Source organism: Lepidochelys kempii, unplaced genomic scaffold, assembly GCF_965140265.1.
Source record: "Lepidochelys kempii isolate rLepKem1 unplaced genomic scaffold, rLepKem1.hap2 scaffold_250, whole genome shotgun sequence".
Classification (NCBI taxonomy): Eukaryota; Metazoa; Chordata; order Testudines; family Cheloniidae; genus Lepidochelys; species Lepidochelys kempii.
This window is the reverse complement of record NW_027333627.1, coordinates 17,201-30,843: the sequence shown is the minus strand read 5'-3', so window position 1 is coordinate 30,843 and position 13,643 is coordinate 17,201. Positions and strand designations below refer to the sequence as shown.

Sequence of the window (13,643 nt, the reverse complement as noted above, 5' to 3'; positions counted from 1 at the left end):
CAGAGGATAGAGTTTAGAATAATAGAATCATAGAATATCAGGGTTGGAAGGGACCTCAGGAGGTCATCTAGTCCAACCCCCTGCTCAAAAACAGGACCCATACCCAATTAAATCATCCCAGCCAGGGCTTTATCAAGCCTGACCTTAAAAACTTCTAAGGAAGGAGATTCCACCACCTCCCTAGGCAATGCATTCCAGTGTTTCACCACCCTCCTAGTGAAAAAGTTTTTCCTAATATCCAACCTAAACCTCCCCCACTGCAACTTGAGACCATTACTCCTTGTCCTGTCCTCTTCCACCACTGAGGATAGTCTAGAACCATCCTCTCTGGAACTACCCCTCAGGTAGTTGAAAGCAGCTATCAAATCCCCCCTCATTCTTCTCTTCTGTAGACTAAACAATCCCAGTTCCCTCAGCCTTTCCTCATAACTCATGTGTTCCAGACCCCTAATCATTTTTGTTCCCCTTCGCTGGACTCTCTCCAATTTATCCACATCCTTCTTGTAGTGTGGGGCCCAAAACTGGACACAGTACTCCAGATGAGGCCTCACCAATGTCGAATAGAGGGGGACGATCACGTCCCTCGATCTGCTCGCTATGCCCCTACTTATACATCCCAAAATGCCATTGGCCTTCTTGGCAACAAGGGCACACTGCTGGCTCATATCCAGCTTCTCGTCCACTGTCACCCCTAGGTCCTTTTCCGCAGAACTGCTGCCTAGCCATTCGGTCCCTACTCTGTAGCGGTGCATTGGATTCTTCCGTCCTAAGTGCAGGACCCTGCACTTATCCTTATTGAACCTCATCAGATTTCTTTTGGCCCAATCCTCCAATTTGTCTAGGTCCCTCTGTATCCTATCCCTGCCCTCCAGCGTATCTACCACTCCTCCCAGTTTAGTATCATCCGCAAATTTGCTGAGAGTGCAATCCACACCGTCCTCCAGATCATTTATGAAGATATTGAACAAAACCGGCCCCAGGACCGACCCTTGGGGCACTCCACTTGATACCGGCTGCCAACTAGACATGGAGCCATTGATCACTACCCGTTGAGCCCGACAATCTAGCCAACTTTCTACCCACCTTATGGTGCATTCATCCAGCCCATACTTCCTTAACTTGCTGACAAGAATACTGTGGGAGACCGTGTCAAAAGCTTTGCTAAAGTCAAGAAACAATACATCCACTGCTTTCCCTTCATCCACAGAACCAGTAATCTCATCATAGAAGGCGATTAGATTAGTCAGGCATGACCTTCCCTTGGTGAATCCATGCTGACTGTTCCTGATCACTTTCCTCTCATGTAAGTGCTTCAGGATTGATTCTTTGAGGACCTGCTCCATGATTTTTCCAGGGACTGAAGTGAGGCTTACTGGCCTGTAGTTCCCAGGATCCTCCTTCTTCCCTTTTTTAAAGAGTTTATCAGAGTGGTGCTCGATTCTACCCACGCCAGGGCCTTCCTCCCAGAAGCCCACTTCTAGTCAATGTCATCACGGGTCAAGGCCCACTTAGGGTGTTGGGTCACATGGCCGCGTGCATATATGTGGTGTGGTATGCGAGGTTGCACCTCAGAACCCTTCAGGCTTGGCTGGCCTCAGTGTACTGGACTCGGTGCTCACAGTGCCTGTCCCAGTCCTCGTCCCCCTCGACTAGTGGACAGATCCCTGGTTGGTAGCCTTGGGCGTTCCCTTCGTCAGGCCCCAACCCTCAGTATCTAATCTTGGATGCATCCATGCTCGGTTGGGGGCCCATCTCAGGCACCTGAGGACACAAGGTCAGTGGTCTCAGCAGTAACTCTTGCTACGGATGAACATCAGAGAGCTCAGGGCGGTCCGCCTAGCACGTCAGGTGTTCTTATCCCCCATCGCAAGCAAGGTGGTGCGAGTTCTTACAGAGAATATGGCAGCCATGTTTTACATCAACAGGCAGAGACGGCCCACTCTTCTCCCCCCTGTGTCAGGAGGCCATTTGCCTGTGGGAGTTCTGCATAAAGCGCTCAATCCAGCTTGAAGCTTCTCACCTTTTGGGAGCCCAGAACGAGCTGGCAGATCAGCTCTTCTCACTGCGAATGGTCCCTATGCCCCGACATAGCAAGGGGCAGTTTCCAGTGGTGGGGTACTCCACTTGTAGAACTGTTCACAACCAGACAGAACAGGAAATGTCAGCAGTTCTGCTGTCTGCATGGCTGCAACCCATGTCTTCTAATCAAGAAGCTGCTAGAATCAATTAAGGCAGGCTAATCAGGGCACCTGGGTTTCAAAAGGAGCTCACTTCAGTTGTGGTGTGCATGTGAGGAGCTGGGAGCAAGAGGCACGAGGAGCTGAGAGTGAGAACGTGGACTGTTGGAGGACTGAGGAGTACAAGCATTATCAGACACCAGGAGGAAGGTCCTGCGGTGAGGATAAAGAAGGTGTTGGGAGGAGGCCATGGGGAAGTAGCCCAGGGAGTTGTCGCTGTCACACAGCTGTTCCAGGAGGCACTCTAGACAGCTGCATTCCACAGGGCCCTGGGCTGGAACCCGGAGTAGAGGGCAGGCCCGGGTTCCCCCCAAATCCTCCCAACTCCTGGTCAGACACAGGAGGAGTCAACCTGAACTGTGGGTTCATGAAAACGGCCAAACTGCAGGCTGCTGTGAAGCTCCAAGGTGAGCAAATCCGCCAATAAGTGCAAGACCCACCAAGGTAGAGGAGGAATTTTGTCACACTGGCAAGAAGGAACTGAGAAGGTGCAGAGTAAACGGGTCCCTTCACACTGTGATATGAGCACATGGTACTAGAGTGTGCGAGAGCCGGCCTGAGGGGTATCACTGAGGGAAAAATTTCCAGCGACTGTGTGCGGGGCCCGCACACCTAGTGTGGAATGGACGTGTGCAACACATCTCTGAGAACAACCGTTACAGGAAGGTTAGTAACTGTTTTTTATCCAAACCTGGGGCATAGTTCAGGGACACAGCTTAGTGGGCTTGGCTCTCACCTGTGGCTGTGACCCCAAATTGTATTTTAATCCCTTGGCCGACGTTTTTCCAAAAGCGATTAGTGATTTTTTGGGTGTCTGATATTCAGCGGCCAGGTGCTCCCACTTTCTGATCAGGCCCCTTTAAAAGGTCTCAGCTGGGCACCCAAAATCACTAATGATTGTTGAAAATCTAGGCGTTTACCTCAATGTATCTAATGCAGGGTGAGGGAGGAGTGAAAATATTTGGGACCCTGTGTGGGGTATTTTTGTGCCCCCACATTCTGCCCTGTTTGCCAAGCGAGGGGTCTGATCCATTCCCCACGCGTTTCAGTCTTCCTTGTGATCCCCACAGTGTTCTCTGTTCCCCACAGCCTCCCTCCCTCTCCCCTAGACTCTCCTTCCTGTCCACATCTCCCTCCCTGCCTCCTATCAGCCCAGGGGTGGCTGTATTAACTGAGTCTGCTCTTGGTTGTGTGCGAGATGGTGGCTGCTCTTGTGAAGATTAGCCTGGCTGTGGGAAAATGGTGGCCAGCTGAACTAAGGGCCGCAATGGGAATCACCTGGAGACAGTGGCCATGTGAAAAAGAGGCCAAGCATCCGAAGTTGGTGCTTTGCGGTTCCTAGATTGAGTTGGGGGCATGGGGAAGATGGGGCAGGGAAACAGAGGGACCCTGGGGATTCTGTGAGGTCATTAAACCAGAGCAGAGCTTAGTGTGGGGGACAGACCTCCTGTACCCCCTCCCCACAGGGACATGGGGTTACTGTGAATGGAGGAGGTGGGGGACCAAGTGACCCTGAGGATCCTGCAAAATTAATACAACCAGAGCAGGAGAGCGGGGGTACAGACACCCTGCACACTCTCTCTTCTCCAGAATGATCCTCACTACCAGAACTGAGGGAATCCTCAGAGAGCAGAAGAGAGCTGCAGGGGGATAGACCCCTGCAATATCTGGAGTACTCCCTTTGGGGTCATGCCACCCTGCACCCCCTGCAGGGAGTGTACAAGAACAAGCAGCAATGAGGTACTCCTTAAAAGTTGTGAACTCTCTGTAGTGGATGGTCTTTAGTGTACAAAGACCCAACAGATGGAGCGTGGGCCCCCCTGAGGTTTTGGGTTCCCTCCTGAAAGGAGCTGAGAGGGTTTACGACCCAGCAGCATAAGTGGGAACCCCATTTCTCAGGGGAGGGAGGGCCCAGTAGCAAGGGGAGGACCCACTGGGCTACCTGCAGTGGGGTCCTGGTAAGATTTTCAGAGAGAGGCTGCTGCTGACCCTGGGCTGTGTTTCAGGGTTTCACATTATCCAGACGATATACGGCTGTGATCTCCGGGAAGACAACACCACTTGGGGGTTTTACCAGGATTCATATGACGGACGCGACTTTCTTACCTTCGATAAGGAGACCGTGACTTGGGTATCAGCAGATATTGGGGCTCAGATCACCAAAAGGAGATGGGATGTTGAAGTATTTGACAACCAGCGGTGGAAACACTACCTGGAGGAGGAATGTATTCCCTGGCTAAGGAATTCTCTAGAGTACGGGAAGGAGACTCTACAGAGGAAAGGTAAGATGGGGGACAAGCTCCACCCAGGAGGTCACTACAAGTTACATCTCCATTCCCCATCCCCAGCTCCAAAATGGAGCAGGGGGGTAGGGGGCAGTTCAGCGAACCTTGCACCAGGGATGGGTGGGAAAACAACCCCTTCTCCCTGAGCTCTGCTGGAAAAGAAGAGAAGAAATTAAAAATGTTAAAAGCAGCTCACTGTAGAGAAGCTGTATCTCCAGAGTCACTTGACCAAATGAGCCCAAATTTACAGCACAAATTCTAGCTCTTCCCCTGGTGTGACACAGTAGTTATCAAGGCAATATACCTGTGTGTGTGCATGTTAGAGCACTTTGATTAATTATGGAAGTGCCACCACTTCTGTGGACACCAAGCTTCATTCACCATGTAATTCTTCCTCGTTCGCTCTCTGCACCATCATATTTGTTGTGTGACCCCCCCAGCCCGTGTACCACCAATGATGGTCGTTTTGTCCTTGTTGCCTCTTTGTCCAAACTTTTCCCACAGACATCTATGTGCTTCCTTCCATGCCATCCCCTCCATGTGGAATTGCCCTCCCCATACTAATCTGGAAGAAGGCTCCCCTTGTCCTTAAAGCTTTCCCTCTCCAGACCTACCTTTGCTGCAACACTTTCATACTTACTTGCTTGATTCTTTTATCAATACGACATCAGATAATCACAATCAGTCACATTTATTACCAAAGCTTTTTAGTTAAAGATTAATCAGCACAAACATAGAAGGGAAGAGGATAAATGCTTTACCACTCTGACTCAGGAGGACAGTTGCAGCGTAGTCTGCTTCAAAATGTTAACTCCCTATTACCCATGTACGTACCTTGTCTGTTATTGTGGACACACATTTCCCAGATTAGTTAGCATCATTACACACCCTTTCCGTTCCCGAACAGTTTGCACTTGCTGTTCAAGGTTACTTGAAATTTGTACCCAGTTTTTTGCAACAATTATACTAGTTGCTTATTTCTCTCACAACCCTCAGCAGAACATTGTCTTGTCCTTTTTGACATCTTTACAAATGCCAAGAAGAAAAAGCCACACACAGCAGTGTAATGTGTATTTCAGTGCCAAGGGAACATAAGGGTAAATCCTTTTGAAATCCATAATATTGGGGTAAATAGATTTGGTAACAACCGAAAAGAAATTAGCCAATTAATATTAGCTAGTTTGAGGGGCAATTTAGCACTGTGTGTCACTTTCCATCTTTAATTGGTCAGTTTATCCAGTCCATTTTTTGCTCCCTGGCCTGGGCAAGATTTTTGTCTCTTTCAAATCCAGGGATGGAAAGGAGATGGGTACAAACCTGGCACATGATTCACATCCGTATCTGGAGTTTAGTGAAGCCTTTCAAGGTACTTGTGTCACTGTAGTTGGGAGCGGAAGCCAGTTCAGGGACCTGGATTCAGGATTCACCATTGCTGATGCTGGGAATTCAGCACAGGAATTCTCTAACATGGTGGTTCTCTCTCATCAGAGGGATTCCGTCTCATGGACTCTCATCCTCTCCCCCTGCTGGGGTCTCAGAATTTCATGCTGCAAAGCTCCAGCAAAGGCTGCCTGGATTAGAGCTTGAAAACAACTAACATCAGTTTCTTCTTTTTCCCAGTGCGCCCAACAGCTAGAGTGAGCGACAGGTCATCTCATGACGGCCTCACCACCCTGTCCTGTAAGGTCAGTGGGTTCTACCCCCGGGACATCACCGTGACCTGGCTGAGAAATGGGGAGAACAGACAGCAAGAGACCTACTCTGAAGGCATCCTACCCAGTGGGGACGGGACCTACCAGACCTGGGTGACAATGGAGATTGATCCCAAGATCAAAGGCCATTATTCATGTCACGTGGAGCATGAAAGCCTATCAGAGCCACTCTCCGTCTCCTGGGGTAAGGCATTTGTGTGTGTGTGTCTCTTTTTTCCTTGTGGGAGAGGGGGAATCCATTAAACTCAACCCCTGAAAAATTCTCATTTGGATTTATAGGCTGAAGCTGGAATTTCCTCAGGGTCTGTGAGGCCCTGTCCCCTTTGGCCCTGTCCCTCTGCAGTCAAGTTCTTGTGCTGGAGTTGGGACCCACAGTGCCTGGGGCTCATGTCTTGCTCTCCAGTTTGCTGCCTCTGGGGCTGTTCGATACATCTCAGCAATACACTATCTCTGAAGGGAGAAGATTAACAATGGGATATTAAGGCCTGAAGGGACCATTCTAACCATCTGATCTGAGCTCCTGCATAGCCCAGGGCAGGGGGGAATCACACCAGGGACCCCAGCATCCAGTCTGGTCATCTGTGAGCAAACTAGAGCTCATCCTTCAGAAAGAGATGCCCATTCCAGATGTAAAGTCTCCAAGGGATGGAGAATTTACCACATCCCAGGGGAAGCTCAAATCTGCCTCTTATTTCCAGACAGAATTGGTCTTGGTTCAGCTTGCAGCCCGGTCTCAACTTCAGGTACTCATGGTCCTGCCATGAGTGCAGGGGACGGGACTAGATGACCTCTCGAGGTCCCTTCCGGTCCTCTGATTCAGCAGGTTCTCAGAAACATGGCTCTACGGGCTCTTCATTCTTGCCCATGTGGCCAGAGAGAGAGGTTTAATGTTGGGAGCAGCTTGTTTCTGTGCGCAGTGATGCTGGAAGGGAAGTATGGCCTTGGAATGGAGCGAGGAGGCAGATTAGAGCCCTGCATCACGGGGGAGAGTCTCCTATGCCCCTAGCACAAGAAAGTCTAGGAATAATTTATTACAGATGGAGCTGCCTTCCAGCCATCTTTTTGCTTGGTTAAATGGGATGTGGAAAAATGCAGCATTTGGAAGTGCAAACAATTTCTGAGAGGGCAGCCTGCACCGGGACTCTCGTCAGCAGATGGTTTCACATCAAAATCCTGCTACTACGTCCCCTGCCAATTTTTGTGTCATAACCCACATTTCCTTATTCTCTTCGAAATATTTTTCTTTTTGCTGTATTATCATGTGGCTCTTTCAGACAACAGGAGAAGCTGATTAATGAAACTGAAAGTGTATACAGAACTCGGGGTTTAACAGGTTTATATAAACCAAGAACAGAATTAATATTTCTATCCTCCCCTCTTTACTTCCTGCCCCCTCAAAAAACACGCATTGTGTCTGTAACTCCATTCATGGCAGAGAAATCCAGAGCTTTGAAGTCAGTTTCCAGTTTGGCACCAGATTCCCGCAGTGGGACTGTGTTCCATTAGTCATGAAAGTCAGCCTGGTCAAGGGGGGTTAGGGGCTGGGAGCCAGGACTCCTGAGTTCTGTCTCTGGAAGGGGAGTTGGGGTTAGGGGGTTAGAGCAGGAGGGGCTGAGAGCCAGGATTCCTGGGGTCGATTCCTGGCTCTTGCACTGCCTCACTGTGTGATCTTCAGCAAGTCTCCCCCCTTTCCCGTGTAGGGATGATACTGACATCCATGCTCTCCCACAGTTCTGAGGATTGGTTAATGTTATAAAAGTATTCGAGTTTAAGTGCTAAATATTTATTATGACTTGAAGTGGTAGAGACTGTGTCCAGGACTTCCTATGGTGGGGTGCAATGCATGGTGGTTGCACTGGAAGGGGTGGAGGGTTGCAGGACTCAGCCCTAACTTGGGGAGCTGACTGACGGATCCCTGCAGTGGGATGAAAGGGGGATTTTAGTGGTGCGGGGGAAGGAGATTTTTCCCCATTGATCATTCTTTCCATTCCATTTCAGAACCAAATAACAATCTGATTCCCACTGTGGCTGGAGTTATCACTGCAGTTGTCCTGATTGGTGTTATAATCGGAGTAGTCGTCTGGAAAAAGAAATGCCCAGGTAAAGAGCCTGGGATGGGGGGATTCTCTGGACTTGCCGGGCCCTGCACACCCGCCTAAGGGCAACAGCAGTTCAGGAGCCTGTGTCAGTACGGTGTAACTGCCCCATTGCGGGACTGAGCTAATGACCCCCAATGGGAGCTGCTGGAGGGTCAGACCCAGAAACTGGGTGCGGATTACAGTTTAGATGGGACTAGGTTTTCCGAAGAGCTCAGCACCCAGTGCACCAAGGTCTGTGGAAACTGTCTCATTGTGTCTTTCTCTCCTGCCAATTGTGAGCGCCTGGGACCTTGAGTCCATTACTGAGCGCCAGGGGGCTGTGCTGGGCCAGGGGCCCGGTTTCTGAGCTGTGGACACAGATCAGAGTCGGTTCCTGCCTTGGGAGCTGCGTTCACTGAAATTTGCCTTCTCTCCGCAGGGAAGAAGGGAGATGGCTATGCTGTAGCTCAGGGTAAGTGACAAGAGACCCATCGCCTCTTTTCAAGTGGCCATCTCTGAACGGCCATCAGTATTTGCTTGTGGATTTTAGCCTGGAGCCACTGACAGAAGATCCTCGCTCCCACTCATAGGCCTTGTCTACACTGAGGATTTTAGGGAAATGTCCAACTATTGCTCTAGTACCATAGAATCGTAGGACTGGAAGGGACCTTGAGAGGACACCTCGTCCTGTTCCCTGCACTCATGGCAGGACTAGGTATTATCTAGACCATCCCTGAGTAACCTGCTCTTAAAACCCTCCAATGAGGGAGATTCCACAACCTCTCTAGGCAATTTATTCCAGTGCTTAACCACCTCTTCCAGTCCTCTCTCCCATCTTTCATGACTTTTCAGAGCTATTGACTCAGATATCTCCTCTCTCAGTTCCTTGACTATTCTAGGATGCTCTTCATCAGGCCTTGGTGACTTGAAGACCTCTAACTTGTCTAAATAATTTTTAACTTATTCTTTCCCTATTTTAGCCTCAGATTCTACCTCAATTTCACTGGTGTTCACTATGTCAGACATCCAATCGCTATGACACGTTTGGGTGAAAACTGAAACAAAGAAATCATTTAGCCCTTTTCCCATTTTCACATGTTCTGTTATTGTCTTTCCTTCCTCATTGACTAATGGGCCTACCCTGTCCTTAGTTTTCCTCTTGCTTCTAATGTATTTGTAGAATGTTTTCTTGTTACCTTTTATGTCTCTAGCTAGTTTGATCTCATTATGCACCTTGGCCTTTCTAATTTTGCCTCTACATACTTGTGTTATTTGTTTTCAGTTTTTCTTTGTAGTTTGATCTAGCTTCCACTTTGTGTAGGACTCTCTTTTGATTTTTAGATCATTGAAGATCTCCTGGTTAAGCCAGCGTGATCTCTTGCCATCCTTCATTTCTTTCCTGTGCAGTGGAATAATTTGCACTTGTGCTCTTGATAATGTCTCCTTGAGAACTTTCCAACTCTCCGGAACTGTTTTTCCCCTTAGACTTGCTTCCCATGGGATCTTACCTTAGCAAACTCAGGGAGTTGCTAAAGTCTGCCTTCTTGAAATCCATTATTTTATTGTGTTGTTTTCCCTCCTACCATTCTTTAGAATCATGAATTCTGTCATTTCATGATCACATTCACCCAAGCTGCCTTCCACTTTCAAATTCTCAACCAGTTCCTCCCTATTTGTCAAACCAAATCTAGAACAGCCTCTCCCCTCATAGCTTTCTCCACATTCTGAAAGAAAAATGGTCTCCAATACATTCCAAGAACTTGTTGGATAATCTGTGCCCTGCTGTGTTGTTTTCCCAGCAGAGTCTTCTTCAGTAGTGTAGAGTGGCTGTAGACACATGTTCTCTAACCTTGCTCCGAGGAAGTCTAGATGATACAAGGGTTAAAAATACCTGAACCCCATCTCCTCAATTGCTCCACCCCTGCTCTCTCTGGTGGAACTGCATGGCTTGCAGGCATGGGTCCCAATTTTAGTAGTGTAGACAAGGTGATAGTCAGGAATGTATACAGTGGTTTTGGGCTGAATTATTATCCCCCTAGAGCTGTGCTGTTTGTGGCTGAGTGTGACCCTGAAGGTGTCTGACCTGCTTTTAATGTTACACTTCTTTTGATTTACCTTAAAGTTGGTTTGGTGCTTGTGAAATCTGGGCCTGATCCAAAGCCTGTTGAAGCCAATGGGAGTCTTTCCACTGACTTCAGATCAGCACCACTCTGTCGCCTCGATGACAACAAGTTCAAATCCCCTCATAGAATCATAGAATATCAGGGTTGGAAGGGACCCCAGAAGGTCATCTAGTCCAACCCCCTGCTCAAAGCAGGACCAATTCCCAGTTAAATCATCCCAGCCAGGGCTTTGTCAAGCCTGACCTTAAAAACCTCTAAGGAAGGAGATTCTACCACCTCCCTAGGTAACGCATTCCAGTGTTTCACCACCCTCTTAGTGAAAAAGTTTTTCCTAATATCCAATCTAAACCTCCCCCACTGCAACTTGAGACTATTACTCCTCGTTCAGTCATCTGCTACCATTGAGAACAGTCTAGAGCCATCCTCTTTGGAACCCCCTTTCAGGTAGTTGAAAGCAGCTATCAGATCCCCCCTCATTCTTCTCTTCTGCAGGCTAAACAATCCCAGCTCCCTCAGCCTCTCCTCATAAGTCATGTGTTCCAGTCCCCTAATCATTTTTGTTGCCCTTCACTGGACTCTCTCCAATTTATCCACATCCTTCTTGAAGTGTGGGGCCCAAAACTGGACACAGTACTCCAGATGAGGCCTCACCAATGTCGAATAGAGGGGAACGATCACGTCCCTCGATCTGCTCGCTATGCCCCTACTTATACATCCCAAAATGCCATTGGCCTTCTTGGCAACAAGGGCACACTGCTGACTCATATCCAGCTCCTCGTCCACTGTCACCCCGAGGTCCTTTTCCGCAGAACTGCTGCCTAGCCATTCGGTCCCTAGTCTGTAGCTGTGCATTGGGTTCTTCCGTCCTAAGTGCAGGACCCTGCACTTATCCTTATTGAACCTCATCAGATTTCTTTTGGCCCAATCCTCCAATTTGTCTAGGTCTTTCTGTATCCTATCCCTCCCCTCCAGCGTATCTACCACTCCTCCCAGTTTAGTATCATCCGCAAATTTGCTGAGAGTGCAATCCACACCATCCTCCAGATCATTTATGAAGATATTGAACAAAACCGGCCCCAGGACCGACCCTTGGGGTACTCCACTTGATACCGGCTGCCAACTAGATATGGAGCCATTGATCACTACCTGTTGAGCCCTCCTCAATTGTCTCCTGTAATTAGCTTTACCAACAGGACCAAGACTAAAAATTATGGGATATATTTACATACATTATTGACTGCATCTGAGGCCCTCTAATGTCAGGTATGAAGAGCCAGTATAAAGTGCACAGATCTGCCGGGCCCTGCTAGGGTGTAGTCATCCAGCTCTCTCTCTATGCTCTCAGGGGTCCCCCAGCAGGTAACGGAGGGGGTTTGAGAAGTGCCAACAAAACCTCTGCAGAGCACCACCCTTCCTCCTACAGCTGGCCCTCAGTCGTGCCTCCTTCCCTCCTCCTCGTTACTCCAGAACAACAGAAATTCACATGCAAGAACTTTGTTAATGGGGAGTTAAGGTGGCAGGTGCTCAGCCCTGCCCTGGGCTCCCTGTGTCCTTTCAGAATGGGAATGTTTAATTCCCAGAAGTCAAAGGTTGGCAAACCAGGATATGCAGAGATATTATGGCCCAATTCACAGCCATAAAAAACGCATCACGGACCATGAAATCTATACAGATTTCACAGGGGAGACCTGCATTTCTCTAACAGGGGGTCCTGACCCAGAAGAGGGTTGTGGGGGGCGGAGGGGGTTTGCAAGGTTATTGGAGGGGATCACAGTATAGCCACCCTTACTTCTGTGCTGCCTTCAGAGCTGGGGAGCCAGAGAACGGTGGCTGCTGGCCAGGCACCCAGCCCTGAAGGCAGTGCCCCCCAGCAGCACCCTAGACGTAAGGGTGGCAATGCCGTGACCCATCGACAGTAACCTTGCTGCCCCCCCTCCCCCCAGCCCCTTTTTGGGTCAGGACCCTACAGGTACAACACTGTGAAATTTCAGATTTAAATAGCTGAAATAATGAAAATGACAATTTTTTACATCCTGTGACTGAAATTAACCAAAACAGACCGTGAATTTGGTACAGTCTTAATTATGATGCTTCCCACGCAACTCAAACTCTGCCCCAGTGGGTCTGGGAATAGGAACAGGAAGTAGACCAGCACCATGCCAAACCAAACTTGTCCTTGTCTGTGTGCCCAGCACCACCCAAATCCGCATTCGTCTTCATACCGTCCACACTGTTCGGTGCAGCGCCATTGATTAAGGCGGGAATTGCTGTTCATTGGTGGGGGGAGGGTGACGTCTGTGGTCTGCGTGAGGGACCCCTCTGGGCACAGACCAAAGGAGGCGGAGTTGAGGTTGTTTGGCAGGAGTATCCTTAGCCCAGCATCTCCTGCTTTGCCAGCCGTTGAATGTTGAGTAGTCTGGGCTCCCGTTCTGACGAGGCATGAAGAGCACAGAGCAGTGCTGTCCCCCTGCAGTGGTGATGTTTTTTCCACATGAATAATGGAAATCCTGGGCAGCTGCCCTGTAGGCTGGTCTCTGCACCAACCAGCTCACTGCTCGGGAAGAGTCAGGTGATGACTGTTCCCTTTGGATAGGAGTCCCCGTATGTACTAACTACGCTGAAACCCTGCCCTGTGAGAGACGCTAATACACTCTCTCTTCTCCTCCTCCTCTGCACAGCAAACGACCAAGGATCTAGTGGCTCTGACCTATCTGCCCAGGGTAAGTGACGGGGGCTCTAGCCTAGGGGTTCACTGCTCTCACTGAGGCCTCTGGAGAGAGAGACCTAGTCCAAGTCATTGGACCCTGAATCTCCCTGGCCCATCCCCTCTAGCAAACTAGCCCCAAGGAGCAGAACAGGGGAGTTTGGGATCTCTTATTTCCCTTTTATTCACACTGGGGGTGCAGGAACAGGTTTGCCGCCAAATCCCCCTTGTTTTCGCTGCGATGACTTTCGGAGTGAAAGACGCTAGTGAGAGGGATTTCTCTGTGGCTGCTGGTACAGCGTGGGCTGAGCTCAGCGTTTGCAAGGATAACTCCAGCTGCTTCAGAGAACAGTCTCCAGTGAACTGCAGGGAGGAAGCAGCAGGGACAGAGCCCAGCACTTGGGGCTCCAGGAACCCGGGTCTCTGACCCTGGAGCTACAAGCTTTGTCAGCGGGGTTAGAGATTTTATCCACTGAACCCTGCAGCCACTCGGGCGACCGCCCC

General features: G+C 49.4%; 1 protein-coding gene across 1 annotated transcript in view; it reads left to right on the top strand.

Annotated features, from left to right (window-relative positions):
• The window catches only part of LOC140904570 (class I histocompatibility antigen, F10 alpha chain-like), a 42,281-nt gene that overhangs the window by 26,521 nt on the left and 2,117 nt on the right, over positions 1–13,643 (top strand). The window contains exons 4-8 of the mRNA XM_073326991.1: positions 4,244–4,519; positions 6,143–6,418; positions 8,233–8,334; positions 8,752–8,784; positions 13,114–13,155. Of these exons, the coding sequence (XP_073183092.1) occupies positions 4,244–4,519; positions 6,143–6,418; positions 8,233–8,334; positions 8,752–8,784; positions 13,114–13,155 (729 nt within the window). The remainder of the gene's footprint in view (positions 1–4,243; positions 4,520–6,142; positions 6,419–8,232; positions 8,335–8,751; positions 8,785–13,113; positions 13,156–13,643) is intronic.